The sequence below is a fragment of the Podarcis cretensis genome (assembly GCF_951804945.1).
Source record: "Podarcis cretensis genome assembly, chromosome: 8".
Taxonomy (NCBI): Eukaryota; Metazoa; Chordata; class Lepidosauria; order Squamata; family Lacertidae; genus Podarcis; species Podarcis cretensis.
In genome coordinates, this window is record NC_137177.1 from 42,918,112 (window position 1) to 42,941,148 (window position 23,037).

General features: G+C 42.6%; 1 protein-coding gene across 3 annotated transcripts in view; it reads right to left on the reverse strand.

Moving 5' to 3' along the window:
- Positions 1-201: 201 nt before the first annotated feature.
- Positions 202-23,037, reverse strand: part of PLCG2 (phospholipase C gamma 2) — a 66,017-nt gene continuing 43,181 nt past the window's right edge. For 2 of the 3 annotated variants that reach the window (XM_079989324.1, XM_079989323.1), the window contains exons 18-34: positions 22,783-22,983; positions 21,303-21,422; positions 20,337-20,517; positions 19,096-19,164; positions 18,557-18,666; positions 18,262-18,358; positions 13,328-13,394; positions 11,392-11,549; positions 10,640-10,742; positions 9,087-9,296; positions 8,701-8,846; positions 6,846-6,960; positions 5,306-5,470; positions 3,906-3,994; positions 2,137-2,315; positions 1,537-1,622; positions 202-1,163 (exon numbers count right to left, since the gene is read on the reverse strand). In XM_079989324.1, coding sequence (XP_079845450.1) covers positions 1,580-1,622; positions 2,137-2,315; positions 3,906-3,994; positions 5,306-5,470; positions 6,846-6,960; positions 8,701-8,846; positions 9,087-9,296; positions 10,640-10,742; positions 11,392-11,549; positions 13,328-13,394; positions 18,262-18,358; positions 18,557-18,666; positions 19,096-19,164; positions 20,337-20,517; positions 21,303-21,422; positions 22,783-22,983 — 2,053 coding nt within the window. In that variant the 3' untranslated portion in view covers positions 202-1,163; positions 1,537-1,579. Of the gene's footprint in view, positions 1,164-1,536; positions 1,623-2,136; positions 2,316-3,905; positions 3,995-4,079; positions 4,192-5,305; positions 5,471-6,845; positions 6,961-8,700; positions 8,847-9,086; positions 9,297-10,639; positions 10,743-11,391; positions 11,550-13,327; positions 13,395-18,261; positions 18,359-18,556; positions 18,667-19,095; positions 19,165-20,336; positions 20,518-21,302; positions 21,423-22,782; positions 22,984-23,037 lie in introns of those variants that run through there. The other variant, XR_013842076.1, reaches the window with a different exon arrangement.

Genomic DNA, 23,037 nt, shown 5'->3' on the forward strand with positions numbered 1-23,037 from the left:
TTTTCTATCGCCCTGCAGGGAGACAAAAGACACTCATCCAGCACTTTAACCACTATACTGTAGTACTTTTCTGGTAAAGTATTGTTTTATTTTCTCAGTGGTTCATTTTTATCCACTACTGCTTCTTTAATGCTGTGTTTCCCCCCCCCCCCAAAAAAAAAGTGTTGTTGTGACATTAACTAAATTATTAGGACTACGGTGGAAGGTGACAATCCTTTATTGGAGGTTTTTAAGCAGAGATAGATGGCCATCTGTTGGGATTCTTTACCTGTGCTCCTGGACTGCAGAGGGTAGATGACCCTTGGATTCTCTGGCAACTCTACAGTTCTATGATTCTAGCCACAGTTGCAAAGGAAGAATTAGTGCACTTTTTAACTTTCAGTAACAGGCTGCAAATAAGGAATGCCTATTAGGTGAGTGGTTTGTAACTAATGAGCATAAATTCCATTAGGTAAAGCAAAGCAAATGTTAATCAAAGCATTTACTTGGGGTCCATTAGCCACAAATCTATGGGTTACAACCCCCACACCACTGCCCATCTACTCTTCCTGCACTTCAAGCCTAAGGGGAGGTAAGCATCAAGTCCGTTCGTTATGCATTACATTCCAGAATAACTTGAACACTGAGCTATGGACTGAAGGATCTCCCTGCAGATTTAAGTTATACAGGATACTTTCATTCCCACTCATATTTGCATGAGCCTACCAGAAATGTGTCTCACACATAACATTTCTATCATGTATAGGCATTTGCCAATGCAAAAGGAGTTGCTTTTGTAAAAACTAAAACAAAGTTTTAACTGGTGGGCACCTTTTAATCTCTCAAAATAGTACAAACCCATGTAAATTTTAGTGCCAACCAGTCTTTATACACACACACATACCACTGCTGTATACATACATTTAAAAATAAAATTTCTACCCAAAACAAATCTGATAAGATTTTACAAGTTAATATTTCAAAAAACACACAACCCCCCCCCCTTTTGAAATCTGGCATTCATCAAGCCATTGTGTAGAAATAACCCTGCACAGTCCATAATATCTGTTCCTTTTTTCTCCCTTGCAATTTCAGCTGTGCCTTCAAAGGCAAGTTACTGCAGATGATGACAACTGAGGGCAGTGGCAGACTTCTGCCAGGCAACTTTGGGAGAGTAGTTCCACCTACCAAAAGAACCAAGAGAGAGGAGGCCTTAGCAAAAAGGATAAAGGTGTGTTGCAGTGGGATTTGGAAAGGCTTAAAAGCACACACAGCTCTTGGAATTATGGCCACCATAAAAACAAAGGTCATACAAGTGGCACAAAATCATTGTGGTACACGTGAGCTTGGAGTTCTCAACTGATAAGCTTGCTTTACAAACATCACACATTGTTACTGACTAAAGTTTACTATACAAGCTACTCCACCCTTCAGCGTTGTTGCTTTGTACAGATTGTACAATGTAATTTTTTCCTTGTTCCCTGCCAAAAACGTATTTTTCTGACTGTTGAGCCTCCATTCTAAGCTGCGCTTCCAGAATAAATCAATGTTTCTTACCGGGTGATTTTATAAATAACGCACCAAAGGAAACCCAGTTCCTCTAGGAGTAGAATTTGCTGTTGCTGACTCTCTTCTCCCTCAGTCTGAAAAGAGGACAAAGAAAAAAAGTCAGCCTTGTGGCAGGACATGCATCTATCCAAGTCCCCCACCAGCATTGCATTTATATAGCAGTTGATATATGAGGAAATACATAATTTTAAGGAAAGAAAATACTAAGAGTCATCATTGTAAACTGCTTTTTTAACATTCAAGTGCTGTATAAATAATATTAAATAGGAGGCTGTAAATTAAATCTTCACATTTATTGAACATTTGATAGTCTTAATTCCCTATGTGCCACATCCATGTATGCTAGAACCGTGGAGCTGCCTTGTTCTCTAGCTTTGTAAAACTGCTGCCTTCCAGCTGGAAGACAGCCCTGTTTGTTGAGTTTGCTAGTTCAAGAAGCCAGGCCTATTTTGGCTGAGAAAATAGTTCCTAGCAGATCAAGGTGAAACAAAGGTAATTTATTGGACTCTTCTTTGTACTTCCTTTATTTATGCTATATTATCCAGGATCTTTGGGGATTTATTGGGATCAGTGTCATCATCAAAGTACCTCCTGTTGCATGTCTCTTGATACACTTGCAGCTGACCCTCGTTCTTATTGAACTCTTGCAATAAATCGTCTCGGCTTGGATTCTTTAAGTTCCGTCGGGTGTCATATAACTGATTGTTTAGCTCTGCTTGGCGTTGTCGTAGTTGCCGAAATGATGAATAGAGATCTTCTTCACCTTCCTTCAAAAGGAAAAGAAAGCCCTTCTTGCAATGCACACACCATAATCAAATCAAAGTTAAGCACTTCTTTTACTGTCCCACTGATTTTAATAAGGAATTGTTCAATGTTCTCCCATTAAAGGAACTGGACTGGCCATGTTACACCTGAGTGCAGAACAGTAGAATGGAAAACTCACAACAAAGTTACTAATACAAATGGGTTGGAGGCACTTGCAGGCCCAGGCCACACACTCCCCACACCTCCACTCAAATGAGCTACCAGTAAAATACACCACGCAATAAATCAAATCAGGCCACAATTTTGTCTACAGATGAAGAGGTTTGGCATAGGCAGTGGGTAACCATTTACAGTCGTAGCTTGGATCCTGAACACCTTGTGAGCTGGAATGTTTTGGCTCCCAAACTCCGCAAACCAGGAAGTAAGTGTTCCTGTCTGCAAATGTTCTTTGGAACCCAAACATCTGACGTACATCAAATAAGGGGATTGTCACCTAGAGGAGTGCTGAGGCCCAGGCCCGTCTCAGAAGCAACTCCTTCACAAATCCCTTTAACGGGATACCCTATTTTTAGAGGGGAAGGCCAAAGATACAACACCCGCCCCATCTAAGACTAAGGTTGCCCAATGCCTAAACCGCCAGTTGTGATGATTGCTATGAGGTAGGCAGAACCTCAGGCCATAGCCAGTTCGCTTGATAGGCAAATTCCTACCCTGCTCCGAATACGGCGATCACAGTTGCCATAGCAAGGCCAAATCAGGATGTAAAATGCAACAATGAGTGGGTTGACAAAGGAGATCTGGGTGCTGGGGCTAGCATGGGCAACTTTAAATCCCCCAGGAGTGGACTTGAGGGAAGCCTGATTGCTCTGTCAGGCCTGTCCCCACAGTGTGTGTCCTGTCCTCCAAGCCAGTCTGCCAGCAGGCTGGCGCAGAGCTGGATTTCAAGTTGGAAGCTCACATTCAGCCTGGGGACAACTCCCCAACACCCAGCTCTCCAGCGTCGGCAGGGGAGGCACTGGGCATCCTGCAATTCTGCCGCATTGCAGACTTCCATTCATGTTTGCAATTTCCACCAACTCTCCCTTCCAGCAGCAATCACTGCTTAACATCTCATTCAGTGACCTGCTCAAAAGTGGCTTTCAAGGGCTATGTTGCAGAAAAGACTACAGCAAAAACCCATACTGGAAACAGAACTCTGCTGGAGGTTATTAGGTACTAACCCAAGAACGGTATGTATATAGCACTTTCACATACATTAGCTTGGTAAACCTTGCAACACACGGTTTGTATACATGTGCTGATGCTCAAACAACATTGAAGTATTTTTTAATATGTACTTTTAGGTGGGGAGAATGTCATTAGGATTGCAGCATGTTGGGCGGAGCATCCTTCCTTCCCCAGCTTTAATCCTGATGAACATACATTGCATGCAGCAGTTAGTTTTAGAGAAATAGCTCCCACTGACATGAATGGGGTTCATATCCCCCCACCAATTTTGCAAATAGAGCTGCAAAGTTGGTGAAGGGACATTTGGGTGCATGGTAGGTCTCCATCCTAGTGGATGGTGGAAGTCAAACAGCTTCTGCACTTACCAGGATCTGCTGCATCTCACAATAAACCAAGAGGGAAGCCAGCTCTATATCCTCACTGTATCCATTTTTGAGAGGGACAGATCGAAAGCCTAAAGGGGTAGGATTAGAAAGGTTAACTTATAACTTCAAGGCTGCCTCAGACTCGTACACTTGATGGAACAGCCTATAGCTCACCTGTTCTATTCTTGAAAGTAGAACAGAGTTTGGAGATTTACTAGGAAGCAGCAGGCAGAGCAGGAAAGACAGGGCATCATGGAGAATCGCAAGACAGTCACATGAACCAGAGCTGGAAAAAACCACAAGCTGCCACAAGGGATCTCAATTTCTGCAACAGTTCAAAAAGCAAAGTAGAATCTAAGCTAGCCAGACAATCTTTAGCAGGGATTTATTTCAGGATTCATTCCAGGTTCAGAGTGTGATGAAGACTGAAAGAATTAACTCCATCATAACTGAAGTTTATTACTGACATAGGAGTAAGCCCACTGTAGCAGGACTGATAATGCTGAGGGGGAGCTTCCCCAAGAAGAAGAAATTTCAGCAATTAAATTCACATTTCTTGCCTCCCTATCTCAAAACTGCTTAAATACTACATACAGAGCTTATTAATTTTTTTGCACTAAAAAAACTTGCAGATTTTCTATGGCCACTGATTTATTGCTGATTCACCATGTTCTACAAAAGAGCATTCAAAATCTCATAGAGAAAAAAATCTCATAGAGAAAAAAATATCAAGAATTCTTAATACCTGCTCTACCGTACTCTGAATATCTGTTTGCATGTTTTATTTTGTAAAGAGCCTTGCCCATAAATCATTTTAAATAAAATAAATATAAATTCAGAAAAAGGCAAGATGAAAAATATTTTTCCAGGGGTTAGGAATTATTAAGCAGTTATTTCTGTATATCTAGAGCAGCAGACTACCATGAATAAGCAAAGAATTACAGAAAGCCTAAGGAAATGAAAGATGTAGTTGCAGAATTTATCATTTAAGCACTGGATAATTAACTCCAGGTGGGGTTTATGCATGATGAAACGCTGAGCAGTTGGCATGTCAGGAAAATCTTGACAAGGGTGAGTCAAAAGCTTGCAAGTCAGAACAGCTAAGGTTTTACTTGGTTCCAGGGTCTGGATGATCAGCATGGTTATGGCAAAAAAAACCCCACTCCTTAGCTTACCACATACAATAAGATCTAATAAAGTGTTTTATTTATATATGTATGGTATGCACAGAGTTGAGACTCAAAGACTCAACCCCAGCTTAATTCAGCAGTCACTTATGGTCAATCAGTATCAGTTGAGGGAGACTTTCCTAGCTCCCCTTTTGGTGTTCTGAAAGCCAAAGAAATGTGCAAATTATCAAAACCTTTGTTCAACCTGTCAGTGTTATACTTGATATTTACCTGATTTGATTCCTTTGATGGGAAAAGTGCCATGTGCTAAGAAGTTGGGATCACTGAACATATCTTCCTCATAGACAACGAAGCGCAGAAATGCTAGGTTGGGGTCATAGATTTCAAACTTCACTTGCTCTTGAGATGCCCAGACTGGGTTGAGGCCATTGTCATCTGTAATAAAACGAACATTTCACGATATAAAGCAAGCAACTGTGACATTCCGCTCCTCCACAGTTTGAGGCAAGTGTAGAACATTTGGAGAAGTTTAGTTGTTTTTATTCTTAAGTGGGTCATCCCATTCAAGCTTGAACACCTCAGAAAAAGAAGAAAGCTAAACTCTTTGGAGGCTAATGTGGACTCAAATCACAGGAGCTGCAAGATGTTGGCTGAGCTAACTCAGGGGTCTCTGGTTGCAGACAAAGAGTGACAACTGCTTTTACTAATAAAGGCCAAGAAAAAGCAATTCTGAAATAATCAGGTAGCAGTATGATCTTCAGCGATGCTGATGTCAGAATATTCTCCATCCTCTTTCTCTGGGCTATCTTCAAGAATAATCAGAAGCCTAGAGCAAGACAATGGCTTCTTTTGATTTATTTATTTTTTAGGAGAATGCAGGCAGAGAGAGGAAAAACAGCCAAGAAGTTGGAATTAAAAGAGTGCAAAAGAATTATAAAGCAGGGGCGGGGAGGGGGGACATGACAGCTGACAGACTCAGTGATATACTTCTTGCAGGGAACTTAGCGTGTGGTATTCAGTGCTAGTTGTGCTCAAAGTAGACTCAATGAAGTTAATACATATGACCAAGTTGGGTTCAATAATTTCAATGGGTAATTCCAAAAGTAACTTGTGCACCATCCTGCCAAAGTTCCATTAATGTCGAGCAGAGCATCAAGTACACTGTCAATTCCCTCCAACAGAAGTGCTTAACTTTGGACAGACCATGTCCCAGGTTTTGAAGAAAATGCTGAAGGCGTACTGAAGACATTCCAAGAAGTCACTTTTTCTATCCTTTGTATGTAACTAGTGGAGTTTTAAAATGATGCAATTCTTATTATTGAACACTTGAAAAGCAGCTGCTTCTTAAGTGCTATAAAACAGTCCCTGCTCACAACCTAGTAGAGATGCTATAAAAGGAAATGGGAGGAGAGGAGAGGAGAGGAAACATTCAAGCAGCTGTACCTTCACTGGAGCCAAGCTGGGCTTCCTCTTGCCATGATGTTCCTCCTGGGTGGCTGGAGTCGGCTCAACTATGCCATACCAGGTTGCAATGCTATGTAACATGATCAATTGCTCCACTTGTTTTAATTTGTTTATGATACTGTTTATTTATTACTTATTTATGATACTGTTATTCCAGCCAAGGAACTCTATGATAGTTATTTGGCTGAGACACATAGTGATTGCCCCAAGGTTACACAATAAGTTCTGAAGATGAATGGAGACTTGAACATAACTCTTCATGCCCTAATTCCAACGCACGATGCAACTTCTTTCTTTTATATTGTCACAGAACCCGTATTTCCATAGAGAGTTAAGAAGTACTTACTCACAACAGTGGTCTTGAATTTACTGTTATCATATTCAGCCCCACAAATTTCTACCTCCACAAATGGGCAGGCAATACTTCTGCCAGGCTTGGGAAGATGGCGAGCTCCGATTACCTGTTTCAGACAGTTTAACTTAGTTGCTGATTTTTTTATTTTTAAATACATCCCACCTTTCCTCCAGAGATCTCAACATGGCCTACACACTTCTTTCCCTCCACATTTTATCCTCACATCAACCCTTTGAAGTAGGTTAGGCTGCAACACAATGCCAGACCCAATGAGCTACATGGCTGAATGGGAGTTTGAATCCATGTCCTACTCCAACCCCAAACAGCTAAATTATGTAGGTATCTCCCCCGCCAAAAACCCCCCACATTAAGTCACAACTGATTTCAACAAGTGATCCAGGCCCACCCACTGAAACCAATGCGACTTAAGAGCTCAGTTTTTGCTGTGAGCATCATATTACTTGGATAGTGGATCCAGTCAAACAGACCTTCAAGATTATGCCACCTATATACTTCATGTTAGGACTTAATCGTCAGGACAATGAGAATGACCTATATTATATCATGAAGTGACAGAATTTGTTTAGCTTGTCTTCTAAGATGTTTTCTTCTAAACTCTGTTTTAGCAAATTCATTGCAGAAATCCCTTATCTACCGTATTTTTCGCCCTATAGGACGCACCGTCCCATAAGGCGCACCTAGTTTTTTTTGGGGGGGGGAAATAAAGGGGAAAAAAACATTTTCCCCCCAGGCGCAGGGCTGGGGCGGGGGAGGCCCGCCCGAGCTTCCCCCGACCCCAGCCCCCAAACAGGCAGCTCTTTGCAAGCTGTGGGAGCCCAGCGCTGGCTCCCGCTGCTTGCTGAGAGGTCCGCGAAGCCTGGACGCGCTGAGCTCAGCGCGCGCAGGCTTCAGCATGCAAGCAACTCTCCGCAAGCAGCGGGAGCGCTCCCGCTGCTTGCTGAGAGGTCCGTGAAGCCTGGACGCGCTGAGCTCAGCGCGCGCAGGCTTCAGCACGCAGGCAACTCTCCGCAAGCAGCGGGAGCGCTCCCGCTGCTTGCGGAGAGGTCCGCGAAGCCTGGAGAGCGAGAGGGGTCGGTGTGCACCGACCCCTCTCGCTCTCCAGGCTTCACCGAAAGCCTGCATTCGCCCCATAGGACGCACACACATTTCCCCTTCATTTTTGGAGGGGAAAAAGTGCGTCCTATAGGGCGAAAAATACGGTAAATAGAAAGGTATCTAGGTAATCTGACTCAACCTTCTCAAGCCCAGGAAGACCAAAAAAATATTGCCAAATACATATGCAACAGCAGGACAAGTCTGTTTCTGTCTTCAGGAGAGCAAGGGCAATGAACTCACAAGCAAGCACTGTTTGACACTGGGAAGGAACATGTGCCCTATGGGTGGGGTGCGCCACCAAACAGGCTACTGGTAGGTACAACACAAAGACCCTGTCCCCTTCCATGGAAGAGCTCCTTTCCACAAGGCATCTCTCCTGGAAGTTACAGACTGCTGAGTCTGCAGAAGTGCTACTTAATAGACATGGGGAGTGGTGGCCTAGGAGAGGGCAAGCTCTATGGCAGCCCCTAGGCTATGGAACTCACAGAAGAGGGAAGCTTCATTAAACAGTTTCCAGTCAGTGCTGAAGACCCACCTCTTTACCATGGCTATGGACACTTGAGATTTATATTTTTGGGATCCACATTATTTTTGGTACTGTTTTAAATACGGTTTTTGTGTTGTAGTCCACCCTGTGACCTTAGGGTGAAGGGTGGGTAATAATTTAATTAATTAATTAATTAATTAATTAATAAGCAATTTACTTAAAAACATAATAATAATCATTTACCCTCACTGTCAAAATCATCTGTAGTTTCTTCTTGGATTCATTTGGCACCGGATCATACGCCTCACTCCTCATACTTTCTGGCTGCAGTACATAGCCAGTCCGTCCATTAAGGGAAAACAAGGCATGATTCATTTGCATGTATTTATCTAGAGAAAGAATTAAAAGATGTGTTAGCCAGATTTCCTACGTTAATAAATCTAAAGGTCATTAGAGAAACATCAAATAATAAAGACAAGTGGTATCACACTTTCCCCAAATGCATGAATTCAGCAATTCAGAATGTATGAATAAAGCAATTAAGCAGGATATCAAGGAAAGAGGTGTTTACTTATAAAGTGGTGGGTGGGCTGAGAAATGGGTAAAATCTTCCATTGTGAGATTTTTACCTGGTGTCTGGAAATTAAGAGCCACCATCTGTGATCCACAAAACCAGAAACGAAAAGGATCATAATTTGAGGAATCTACTCTCTGCCCTTTTGGGTATATTCGTGTCAGTCCCTTCTGATTATATTTTAGTAGATCAGCAGGCTTCTGCTTGACAATGCCTTCTGCTTTGGTCTCCACAAAGGAACGGATTTCTTTGTAATCAGGATTTTCTACAAAAGAGAGGTGAGAAGAAGCCACTCATTAATATATGCCTTCACTGAGGCTTTGTAATATTGATGGCAAGTTTCATTGTCCCTTGACTAAATGTTTCTCCAAGTGATGGCCAATGTTTTTGGCACTGGTGCTACATCAAGTCCAAACAATGGTTCCAGGACACATTATAATCTGCATTCAGCCCTTTACACCTTGTGCAGCTTTGACTCTGGTCTAAGTCAGCCAGAAAACAGGATGCAGCAAAGTGGCAGGGAAGCAGGCAAATTTGCTTAAGCCCATGCTGAAACGTAATTTTGATCATGTATTTTTAAAATGCAGGCTTCATTTATAGCTTGATAAATTTCATGTCTCCTTGTTTTTAACATTCAGTTTTATACATATATCTAATGAATGTTTTGTAACACATTCAGAAGTTTTTTTGTCAATTAAGCAGTGTATAAACTTCTGAGATATATGTACAAACTTAAAAAATAAAGAAATTAGCAACACTTATGATTTTATAATTTTATGAAGTTTTAATTATGTGGTTTTTTAAAAAAAGAGTTGGCAGTCTATATGTAAGCCAATTCCCTGAGTTTTGCCACTCTTGCAATGCCCTGTCGGGCAACCAAATAATGGAAATTAACGAATGGTTACATTGAAGAGGGCTAGCTTAATTTTCAGTGGCTCCCACTGAGTTCTATGAAATAAGGGAAGCAAGTTACTACAATTTGAAAGGACTGTCAACAGGTCATACAACCTGCTCAGAAAATGGGATCGCTGGGTGTGAAGGGCAGCCTATGAACCCACTCTAATGATGTCTTCAAGCATACCCATTTATCATATCCTACACAAGCATGGAGGGCTATCAATGCAAGCCACTTTCCCTGACACTGGGTGGCCTAGCCTAATCCCTCTGATACTTGCCACTAACCTCAAAAAGGTCATCCAGAGAATTACATTGCCTCAAAGTCTGAACCTGCTCTTAAGAGGCCTCTGGAGATAAATATTCATTAACAACATTAGGCACCCAGCTTTCATGCTCAGCCACTATTGCAGTTAGAAATGTCTAAATCTTCAGTTGCAACTTTTAAACATTATTTTTAATCCTGCCCCAACCAAGCAAGCAATGAATAACTGAATCTCATACGTCACATGTTTTTGGAGACTGGTTAAGTTTTTTCCCAGTGTTCCATTCTTCACACTAAGCTAACCAAACTCGCTCTTTCTCTCTCCTCAGGCATCTAAACCTCCTTTGAATATTTGTTGCTATTCTCTAGACACATACTAGTATACTCTTTGATCATGTCTAGCAATCTAGCAGATGAAGAGTTCAAATTCATAATTAAAAATACATTACCTAGGTTGTCCTTTGTTTTGCTCGTCGGTATGCAATATACCACCAAATCAGACAATTCCATGGCAATTAACTGCTTCTTCTCCCAGAACACCCTGAAATTTTCCTGAGGATTTAACACAGTTAGAACATTAGTCCAGGGCAGTCATCTGCACTGAGATCACTCAGCTGGTGTCAAAGAAACAGAAAATTGTGAAATCTAATTTTCAACTTTAAATTTGTCTCTGCACACTCCCTTTATCCCTGTTCACTCTCTGTGCCCAAATTGCAGTGATGTTGAAACAAAGGCGTGGATTCAACTAACTGGCTCTGCTAGTGAAGCCATGCACAAAGACTTCCCTACTTTCCAAGTATGAATTCTGGCTTTCAGGTTCTGTGGGGGGTGGGGTGGGTTTTTTAAGAAAAAAACATTTTGGCAGTACAGGGCCAAAAAAATCTGAACTTACACCACCAAAAAAAAATCTTGCTTTGATTGCATAGTCACACTTTGAGGTATTATTTTCAAGTTAAAACTTGCATGATATTGGCACATAAAGCAAAACACAAAGGTGCGTATTATGCTTTCATGATCTTGGAAATATGGCATGATACAGAATTTAAAAAATGGTGATGATATAGGCTTCTCTTAAAGCCCCTTTGCTTGCAAAGGAATCAGATGTTGGGTGTGGATCACATTACTGGTCCTTCAGTCTTTGCTCAAATCAAAATCACTCTTATTAAAAATTAAGTGCTGGAAATTATGGCTTCCGTAGTACCTCTTCAGTAGTTTTCGTTGTGATTTCCCTGACACTTTGATACCATACAAATAGCTCTTCCACCTTTTCTGTTGCAAATTCAACAGGAGCATCTTCAAGATTCTTGGGTTCCAGGATAAAGACAAAAGACTTTCCATGTTTTCCCTGTGTCATTTTTACTATTGGGAATCCAAAAAAATAAATCATATGTACATAATAAACACATCTTAAGACATCAAATAGCACTTGAGAGGTTTGCACGAGATCCTGGTAGGATCCCATTAATCAGTGAAAACATACATTTATTACAAAACAGTAATATTAAAAGCCTCCGCATTCTTCAACTGCTCCATAGACCGATTCACATGAGAGCAGCTCAAGTATTGGGGCACCTTAAAGACTGACAATTTCATTTATAACGTAAGCTTTAATGGACCAGAGTTCACTACACCAGATGCCATAATAAATTTGGCATTATCTATTTGTAGTTTTTTATCATGGCTTATTGTTATTTTTTAGATTTCTATACCATTCTTCACCTGAGGATCACAGGGTTTTACAGTATAAAAACAAAGAAATACACAACATAGTAACAAACGAAAATGATACCCTCCCTATCCCACAATTTAAAATACCATAGATTGTTTCATTAGTCAAAGGCCTGGGAGAAGAGGAATGTTTTGCCTGATGCCCTAGGAGAGCATTCTACAAATGAGGAGCTACCGCAGAAAAGATCCGTTCTCATGTTGTCACCCTCCGGACCTCTCATGGAAGTGGCACATGAAAAAGGGCGTCAGATGATGATCACCATAATCTGTTAGATTTTCAGTTGCCACAAGACACCAGTAGATGTTTTCATACCTTTTCAAATTTTATTTTAATCCTTTGGGGACCATACACTTCTTCAGTGTACAACTCAGTTGTACAAGAATATTTTTAAGTGGCAAAAAGGCAACAATACCAGCTTCTTCTGTCTTACAGAAACACTCTACCATTTTGTGAACCTTTTGAGTGCATTTTTATTTGAGGTTGTGCCCTCCCCATTCTTTTCTGAGCATGCATTAAATCCATCCTTTTAAAAGAGGAGTACATCTGTTCCCTCTCACCTCCAAATCCGCAACCCCCCTCCAAAATTATACTTGGATAAGAAATTGCAGTATTGCCCTTTAGAAGAAGACTTGTCATTCAAAAATTAAAATACAGTTCAGATATATTGGGGGTGATAATAGGTAAAGGTAAAGGGACCCCTGACCATTAGGTCCAGTCGTAGCCGACTCTGGGGTTGCGGCACTCGTCTCGCTTTATTGGCCAAGGGAGCTGGCGTACAGATTCCGGGTCATGTGGCCAGCATGACTAAGCCGCTTCTGGCGAACCGGAGCAGCGCACGGAAACGCTGTTTACCTTCCCACCGCAGCGGTACCTATTTAACTACTTGCATTTTGATGTGCTTTCTAACTGCTAGGTTGGCAGGAGCAGGGACCGAGCAATGGGAGCTCACCCCACTGCGGGGACTTGAACCGCCGACCTTCTGATCAGCAAGTCCTAGGCTCCATGGTCTAACCCACAGCGCCACCCGCGTCCCCGGGGGTGATAATACAGACAGACTAAAACTGAGCAATCAATGTTATGTTAAAGGATATATATATATATATATCTAAAAAATAAGTCCAATAATATCACAGTGGCCATGGCAAAGTTTCTTTCAGTAGTTATACGAATCAAAGATCAACATACCCATGACTAAACAAATATTGCTTCAGTCTCCCTTCCCTAGGGGGTTGTCTGTATGAATCTGTATTTTATTCTGAATCCATGTTATGGGTCGTTGGACCGCAATAAAGATTATATATATATTGGAATAAAAAATATGTAGACTTGACAAACTGTTCCCGCTCTCACACACACATACACAAGCTACTTTACATGCAAGGAGTCAGGAAGTCAGAAGGATACATACCAACGTTATACTTATTGAGATCCAAAATACCCCGGCATAATGACCCTAAAGGATTGTCCTCAATTATCTGAAATGAAAAGATTTATTACGTTTGAAGTTGGTTGTTTTGCCCCCTTTATCAAATGTCCTTGGAATGTAAAAAATGAATTCATTAAATTCCCAGGACCAATGCTTAAAAAATGATATTCATTCACCATGAAGGAATAATTATTGCTTAAGCAGAGCTTCTGGATCACTAATTAAGCAGTTCTGCTGCTTAATTAAACTGCTACAGTGATGTGACCAATTCGTTTTTCAAGTTTGCCTTCGATCTATACTTTCTACTTATTCTGTAGCTGACAGAACATAGGAGCTACACTCCTATTCATTCCTGAAGTGTATGGGCTTCCTGTCACTGAATAATATTAGCAATCATAAAAAATTAAAATGCTTGGCGATAATAAGATTAAGGAAGTCCATTTGCTACTACCAAAGCTAGTAATTATTAACATTCTAATAGTTGCCTTCCTTGAAATTCATTGGCAGAGCTGGAAAGCTTTTCAGAAGATCAAGTTCTCCTTTCTGAGACCATTGCAGATTTTTCACGCTCCATTGCGTTCTTAACCAGCACAGCTAAGCATCCTTTACCCAGCTTGATAATCTTATCTTCTGGGCACTGGCATAACTAACACTGAACACCAATATTTATTTATTTAAGTTACTTATAAAAGTATATATCACAGGAAGCAAAATACCTCTCAAAAGGCTCTGTGCATTCACACACCGCTCATGCATATGCTTCCTTATTAAAGTCAGGATTTTTGGCTAAGCATTGCACATGAACTTTAGATCTGCATTGCCATGCCAGGAGCTGTAGCAACACTACTCCTCCCAACAGTGCTGGGGTAAAGGAAGAAACATGGGCTCCCCTCATGTTAACCTGGCAGCACCAGAAGGTGAAAGTTAAGTCCAGCCTCATTTACCACAGCAAAGGCATGAGTTTCCCTAAGATCTTTCCAAGCCAGTTTCTGCATAAACTTAAGCGCCTATTCAGGCATGCAATCACACCTGTTTAGGCAGAGCTGAATTTCTGATTTTATTGTTTTAACTGCTGCGTGAAGTGTTTAAGAGTTTCTAATTCTCATGTTTTATAATTGATCATTTTATTGTATGGTTTAATTGAGGCTGCTTTAATGCCCCAGTGGAATTGTTACTGTGTGCTTTAATTATGTATTGATTTTATAGTTTTAAACTGCTTGGAAGCCATACTGAGTGCTGGAGGGAAGGCTGCTCCTGGTTGCAAGGTCCATTTCCACCTGGCCTAGGGGGCAGTGCCCAGGCTCACCCTGAACAGATACCATAGGCTCCTGGGAGGCACTGGGACATTGCTGGAACCAGCGGCAGAGCATATGCCCACGCTGCCCAGGGCGGGTGTGCTCCTGAGGGGGGCGTGGCACAGAGAGTGCCCTCCCATCCACAGGATAGCCACTCAGGTGCCCAGAGCAGTGTGTGTGCCCTGCACCCAGGGGCAGAGTCAGCCGCACATGGGGTCGGAGCAAGCTGCCCTGGCGGGCATTCGGTGTGCGGCCCGCCAGTGACTCCTAAGCCTCTCCCAAGCTGTCAAAACGAAGGGGGAAGAGGGGAATGCCGCCAGCAAAGCAGCGCAGCTCCCCCCCCCCTTATCCTGATCACTCGGTGTAGGCTTGGGAGTCGCAGGCGGGCAGTGCGCCAAATGACACCCCCCCATCAGTGAGGGCATCCGTGGCGGTCCGCCCCCCCCCCCCCCGAAGCAAGGCCGGATTAAGGTTTCATGAGGCCCTAAGCTACTGAAGGTAATGGGGCCCTTTATATGTTCAGCTGTCCTTTGTCAACAACAAATTGTCGCTGCTTTTTTGTGTTGAATATATGCTATATGGTAATTTATGGACCTAATAGGTATCTAAAGCCATTTGCACATAACAAAATATGTATTTTATCAAAGTAATTGTTGAACTGAAATACAATTAAGAAGAAGTATATTAATAGTGAAATACAATTAAGAATAATAATAATAATAATAATTTATTATTTATATCCCGCCCATCTGGCTGGGCCTTCCCAGCCACTCTGGGCGGCTTCCATAAAAACCAAAATACAGTAAAATCACACGTTAAAAACTTCCCTGAACAGGGCTGCCTTAAGATATCTTCTGAATGTCAGGTAGTTGTTTATCGCTTTGACATCTGCTGGAAGGGCGTTCCACAGGGTGGGCGCCACTACCGAGAAGGCCCTCTGCCTGGTTCCCTGTAGCTTTGCTTCTCGCAATGAGGGAACCGCCAGAAGGCCCTCGGCGCTGGACCTCAGCGTCCAGGCAGAATGATGGGGGTGGAGACGCTCCTTCAGGTATACTGGACCGAGGCCGTTTAGGGCTTTAAAGGTCAGCACCAACACTTTGAATTGTGCTCGGAAACATACTGGGAGCCAATGTAGGTCTTTCAAGACCGGTGTTATATGGTCTCGGCGGCCGCTCCCAGTCACCAGTCTAGCTGCCGCATTCTGGATTAGTTGTAGTTTCCGAGTCACCTTCAAAGGTAGCCCCACGTAGAGTGCATTGCAGTAGTCCAAGCGGGAGATAACTTGAGCATGCACCACTCTGGCGAGACAGTCCGCAGGCAGATAGGGTCTCAGCCTACGTACCAGATGGAGCTGGTAAACAGCTGCCCTGGACACAGATTTGACCTGTGCCTCCATGGACAGCTGTGAGTCCAAAATGACTCCCAGGCTGCGCACCTGGTCCTTCAGGGGCACAGTTACCCCATTCAGGACCAGGGAATCCTCCACACCTGCCCGCCTCCTGTCCCCCAGAAACAGTACTTCTGTCTTGTCAGGATTCAACCTCAATCTGTTAGCCGCCATCCATCCTCCAACCGCCTCCAGACACTCACACAGGACCTTCACTGCCCTCACTGGTTCTGATTTAAAAGAGAGGTAGAGCTGGGTATCATCTGCATACTGATGAACACCCAGCCCAAACCTCCTGATGATCTCTCCCAGCGGCTGCATGTAGATGTTGAAAAGCATGGGGGAGAGGACAGAACCCTGAGGCACCCCACAAATGAGAGCCCAGGGGTCTGAACACTCATCCCCCACCACCACTTTCTGAACACGGCCCAGGAGGAAGGAGCGGAACCACTGTAGGACAGTGCCCCCAGCTCCCAGCCCCTCAAGACGGTCCAGAAGGATGTTATGGTCGATGGTATCAAACGCCGCTGAGAGATCCAGCAGAACTAGGAAACAGCTCTCACCTTTGTCCCTAGCCCGCCGGAGATCATCAACCAGTGCGACCAAGGCAGTTTCAGTCCCATGATGAGGCCTGAATCCCGACTGGAAGGGATCCAAATGGTCCGCTTCTTCCAGGCGTGCCTGGAGTTGTTCGGCAACCGCTCGCTCTATCACCTTGCCCAAGAATGGAAGATTTGAGACTGGGCGATAGTTGGCCATTGTGGCCGCATCTAAAGATGGTTTTTTAAGAAGCGGTTTAATAACTGCCTCTTTCAGCGGGTCTGGGAAGGCTCCCTCACGGAGGGAAGCATTCACCACCCCACGAAGCCCATCGCCCAGTCCTTCCCGGCTAGCTTTTATAAGCCAGGATGGGCAAGGATCCAGGAGACAGGTGGTTGGTTTCACTCGTCCAAGCAGCCTGTCCACATCCTCGGAGGTAACAGATTGGAATTGATCCCACTCAACTTGACTAGACAGAACTCTAGCACTCTCCCGCCCTGGCCCTGCTCCCACGGTGGAGTCTACTTCTTCCCGAATCTGAGCGGTTTTATCTGCAAAAAACTTTGCAAAATCATTGCAGGAGAACATGTGGCCCGTACTGGGCCCCGATGTTACAGGTGGTTCCGCTAAATTGTGAACCACCTGAAAGAGTCTCCTGCTGCTGTTTTCTGCAGATGCAATAGAGGCGGTGAAGAAATTCTTCTTCGCCGTCGCTATCGCCACTTGGTAGGCTCGACGTTGAGCTCTAACCTGTGTCCGATCAGATTCGGAATGAGTTATCCGCCACCGGCGCTCTAGCCGTCTCAAAGATTGTTTCATTGCCCTCAGAAGTATATTAATAGTGAAATTATTAAGCTCTAACTGTATGTAGGTTTTATTTCTTTTTTATCTTATATTTTTGAAATGTACATCCAGGGGTTTTTTCCTTTAATTTTTTGGGAGGGCCCCAAAGAGTGGGGCCCTAAGCTATAGCTTGTTTAGCTTATACGTAATCGGGCACTGTTCCTACGCTGGAACAACTCTTGGGTTGGGACAACTGGCTAAAATGTTTTAAATGGTTCAAATTTTGGTTCCAGTTTTGTTTTGGTCAAGTTGGTGTTGGTTAAATGTTTAGTTGGGGTTAGCAGCTATTTTAATTTGGGTATAACTGTAAACTGTTTATTATTGTTGTTATTGGTTTCTATTGATTTTTTGGTTGGTTTGTTGCTTGTATAGGATTATTTTGTTTTTTAATGTTTGATGTTTTGGTGTGTTTTTATATATGTTGTAAGCTGCCCAGAGAGGATGGGAAAACCCAGTAAGATGGGTGGGATATAAATTAAAAAATGATTAGTATTATCATTATTATTACTGGCATGTGAATCGTAAGAAAATAAATATTCCACATGACTGTCACCACTTTAGAAATAGGGAGAAATTGGCACATGCCAAGAATCTCAAAGCTGACAATACACATTCTTCATACAGAGAAGTGTTAAAGAGCTACTAAGCCCAACTTTCTGTTCGTGTGCACATCACCCTCTGTCCCACCCTCTGTCCACAATGCTGCATCTCTGTACGCATGTGGGGCAGCATCCAGAAAGGCAACCTTACACACAGAAGGGTCTGAATGCATTACCACTTTTTTTGGAATAACTGAATGGATTTTGTGAATATCATAAACTCCAGAATATAGATAACAAGTATCTTCCTACCTGATTCTCAAGATCTTCCGTGTTATCAGAGGACATGTCTTCCACGTAATTGGCTGGAAAGTAGTGCTGAACTTTGTACCCATAATCGCCTTTCCACCTGAGAGAGAAAGAGAAGGAGAGAGAAACATGTACTAATCAAATTTGAGACAGCATATCCAAATGAGGTATTATAGAGAGGTTCACATTTTTTAAAAAAATGCTCAAAGCCACGTAGTGAAATCTATGGTTGAGACACAGCTTGGTCTACAGAAAACATCACCAACTTATAGCAAAAATATAAAAGCTGCCTTCTTACCAGCCACCAACTTCTTTTGAGACATTATGAATTAAAGCCCCTCGGCAAAAAGTCAGCTCATCGTCTCTTTTCGCTTGGTAGTCGTACAAGGCTTTAACAGTTCTCTGTGGCTTCAAGAGAAACAAATGGAAAGGAGCTTTAGGTCAAAGTGAATTTGGGAGAACAACCACAAACACTGGAATACAATCCAGAAGCAATGGTTAAGTCAGTCTTTGCCCTCCAGACATTTTGCTGGCAGGTGCTGATGGGAGCTGTAGCCTATAGGTTTGGCAAAGGCTAAGTTATCATAGTCAGTCTCAGTCTCTCTCTCTCTCTCTCTCTCTCTCTCTCTCTCTCTCTCTCTCTCTTCTCTCTCTCTCTCTCTCTCTCTCTCTCTCTCACACACACACACACACACACACACACTTTCCTGCCCTCCAAATACTCCTTTACCTACAACCAGTCCTTTCAATTCTCTAAACAGGAAATTAAGATAAAGGATCTGTCAGCTGTTCTTTTCTTTCAGATCAAGAGTAAGTTTGAGCAAAACTTTAACATACCACAGAAGGTGTTATTTCACCAGGTTCCACATATGCCTTCACTTCATATAATGAGCTAGGATCTTTCTCCTAAGATTGAAAAAGGAAAGAAAGTAAATTGCACAGCTAGAAAAAAGTAACTCAAAGCTTTTTAGTTAATGTGCTAACATAAGAAATTACACTGTCCAAATATACTTCTAGCAATTGAGCAGAGTTTTGTGATTTCCCCACCCTATCATAGCTTTGGGGATTTCAAAAAAAGTGTCAGTAGGATTTTGGCAAAGGTTTCTGCCTGGTTTTTCATATTAAAACTAGAAATTGATGCTTTCATAGTGATTTACAACATGTTTATTGTGTTTTTCATATTCTGTTGGGAGCTGCCCAGAGTGGCTGGGGCAACCCAGTCAGATGAGCAGCATATAAATAATAACATTATTTTTTATTATTAGCAGTATATATTTTTTAAGACCTAGGGGGGAAATAATTACTATTATTTTATCGTTGAACTCATTGGCAAAGAGAATTTAAATTATGTGCCTCTGCTTTCTGCATGGAAAAGAATAAATTAAGGACTTATGACAAAAATGCTGGCTGAGGCAATTGAAGTTATAGTCCAAAATCTGGAGAGCAGATTGATTTAATATATTCATCTTCCATTCCAAAACAAAAACTGTAGCCTGTAGGTAGACATTTGGAATCATTGACTTGCAATTGGCCAGACACACTGGTCAAAAGAGAGAACTACTAGCTAACTAGGCCTTCTTGCATGTTACTAGGGTAGACAGGACTAAAAGCTACAGCAAAATATTTAGGGCATACACCAGCATAAAATATTATGATCTCTTAATCAGAATGCGAAGCTGGTTTCAAATCCCAGGTAGGCAAAATCCCTGGTTTTCTATTTATTAATTTTAAGGAATTCCTACTTCACCCCCTTGGATCCCATTATCCATAGCTAAAAAGCAATGATCTTCCCAGAGCATTAAATATTGGTCTGGAGAACATTCTGAAGGTACCTGAAGGTACGTTCCAGTGCTGAAGCCCAATTGGTTCTGCTTTATATGCTGCCTGGGATGGGCAAGGGGCCGAGGTACCATGGATAATATTGAAAATCCCAAAATGCTCAGCAGGCTAAAACTGCCTTTAGGATGACCTCTTGTGGGTGGAGGGAGAAATATACTCCTACCGCAATAAATCCCTGAAAGCCACCCAGCATTCTATGCAAAGCTCTGGCGCTTTGGTTAAAAAGGTAAAATGCTTGCCGTGCTGTAGCGCTCCAGCAGCTCCTCCGTCACAGGATAGCGCAATTTCATTTTCCTATACAACGGGTGCTTCTCATAGTAGTTCACCAGTTCCACTAAACTCTCAAAATAAGCAGATGTTCCCATGACAAAGAGGCGGCCTTCTCGTTTGATTCGGCAGTGCTTCACTTTCCCCTCAGCTCTGTGGGATTAAACAGTGAAGAGCAAGCTTTAGAAAAAGACAAAACAACAACAACAACCATATCATATTATCAGCCCTTAAGCTTTGAAGTGGCATTTTCATTTTCCTCCTATTTAGGTAAGCTCTTGCAGGAGTGATTTGGCTATCTAGAGACAGATTGGGGGGGCGGGGGGAGATCCTTGAATTTCCTGGTTCAGAAATGCACATCTCAGGGGCTTGCAGTATGAGCATTACAAGCTCCGAAATTATTGCATTTAATCCACTCCTTCCCCATTCCCACCTAGTCAGCCCCTACACCACCCACCCCCACCCATCTTCCAACCCCCTACTTTGCCAGTATGGCCATAGGGTCTTAATTTGTGCCATGCAGAGTAAGCAGCTCTTAGCTAGGTCTTTCCTGCACTGTAGTACTAGCACAGATAGTGAACAGAGTGGAGAACCGCCACCCATTAGTCCAGCTGAACCAGGTAACCTGGCCTTATCTCTGTTCCTTCAGGCTTGACTCTCCAAGTTTCTTATCTGATGGAGTTTCTGCCCCAGAGTTTCCTGTGTCTTGCATCTCTTTGCTTTCCTCGGGCCTCTGCTTTATGGAATGTAGCCATCTACCTGCTTTGTCCACTTACCTGCTTCTGGCCCCTCCGATACCCATTCACTGTTACACACCTTAACTTGTGTCAGACCTGGACTACGTACTCCCCTCTGGTCCTTGCAACAAATAGCTTTGAGGTCCGACCTGCAGATCATGCATGTCAGGTCAGGTCGTAATTACGAAGTTTGTGTCTCACCTGAAAGTCATGGCATAGGAATTGGGTTCGTCCCTCTTCCTTATCAAAAAGGCTCCGTCTCTAGGAATTCGCATCAGCATATCCTCTGCTTCTCCTCTGCTCAGGTTACTGTAGTACCAACTACAAAAACAGGAAGAGAGGTGCTTTCAGAGCTTGACATATTCCCATTAACTCAATGATAAAATTGGGTCATTAAGATAAAAGCCATTAAATCAGTGATAAAATTGTGATTTCAGACATCAGATGCTCAGTGATGTATAGACTTTGTCCCTGTTATAAAAGAAATAAATAGCAAGTTACTGCTAAATGCTGACAGCATTTGTTTCTGTCACTTTCACATTGCACATGAAGCCCAAATGAGACAATTTGGAGTCTGGAAAAGAACATGCATGTGGATGCAGGAAGCAGAAGGTCGTCCTAACAACTAATAGAGCAATAACAACACATGGTGAGTTTTTATTGACGGACAACAGCAGTGTATTTCTTTGGGGGGCAGGGAGAAGGATCCTACCATCGCTATCAATCTTGTACCCCAATTTTATAAGTAAAAATAGATATAAGACAACATCTTGTGGTAGTTCCTCCTTGGTTTGCACCTGAACGCAGCGGGGGTGGGGAACTGCATCCAGTCGACAGGTCCGGGAGCCAACTTCAACAGGTGGGCAGAGCCACCCACTCGTAATTTACCCGACATCATTATGATGCCAGGAAACAACTTCAAAGGGGCTCACTGTAACTGCCCATTACCAGGCATGGTTTGGATTTAAACCGCACCTTTAGAGCACAGAGGTGCTTGGGCAGGGTAAGTCTAATTCTCCTCCCAACTGCCATTGATTACATTGCAGGTGCTAATTCAAAGTGCATTTCAGTTGGGTTCTGTGAGGAAGAAAGCTCTTGGCAGGCATGAGTGTCCACATATCTGGCAGGCTGGCCTAGTTACTCCAGAATAAGCCAACACATACCAACACTTGCAAAAGGAAATCAATGTTTAACACTGGAACACAGACTGTAACGAGCTGTACCAATGTAATAAAAGCAAGCACGAAATGAGCAGGATATCCTGTGATACAAATGGTCTAGATGTGCTCCTTGAATGGCAGTTTCCAACCACCATTCCAGCTCATAGCAAAACAATAAGAATTATAAAAAAAAAACACTTGGGTGTCATTTAAAAGCAGAAAGAGAAGAGAAGGGACTCAGCAAGAGCATCCCACATAACTAAAATCTCCTCAGCCTGCCTTGGTCTTCTATCTGGGAGCTCTTGATTTTCCAACAGGCTTAATATTCTCCCTTTCCGGACTGTTCAAGTCAAAGCACATATTCAATGCAAAACTGCTAAACCATTGTTGCTTAAGCCAGTTTTTTGCTTTTGTTTTAAATCAAATTCCCCATAATCCACAGTAAATGTGACAAGCAGTAAGCTTCAGCATTAAAAATAGCATTTCACTCCCCCCTACAATTTTGTTTTGGCCATACGTACTTCTTAGATTCATGAGGGTTGGGGTTAGGCACAGCATCAGTCAAACGTAGTTCGAATTCGGCACACCGCAAGTGTGCTTCTCTGTAATGCTGAACTAGATCACAGACACTATCAAAGGTGAGGTTGTCTGTCAGGAAATATTTTACGGTATCTCCATCAATTGAGGAACGGATATGACAGTGCTGGACTCTACCTGATCTCCTGGGAAACATGGACAAGAATGAACAGTTAGTTTTCTAAAGCCAACACATCCAT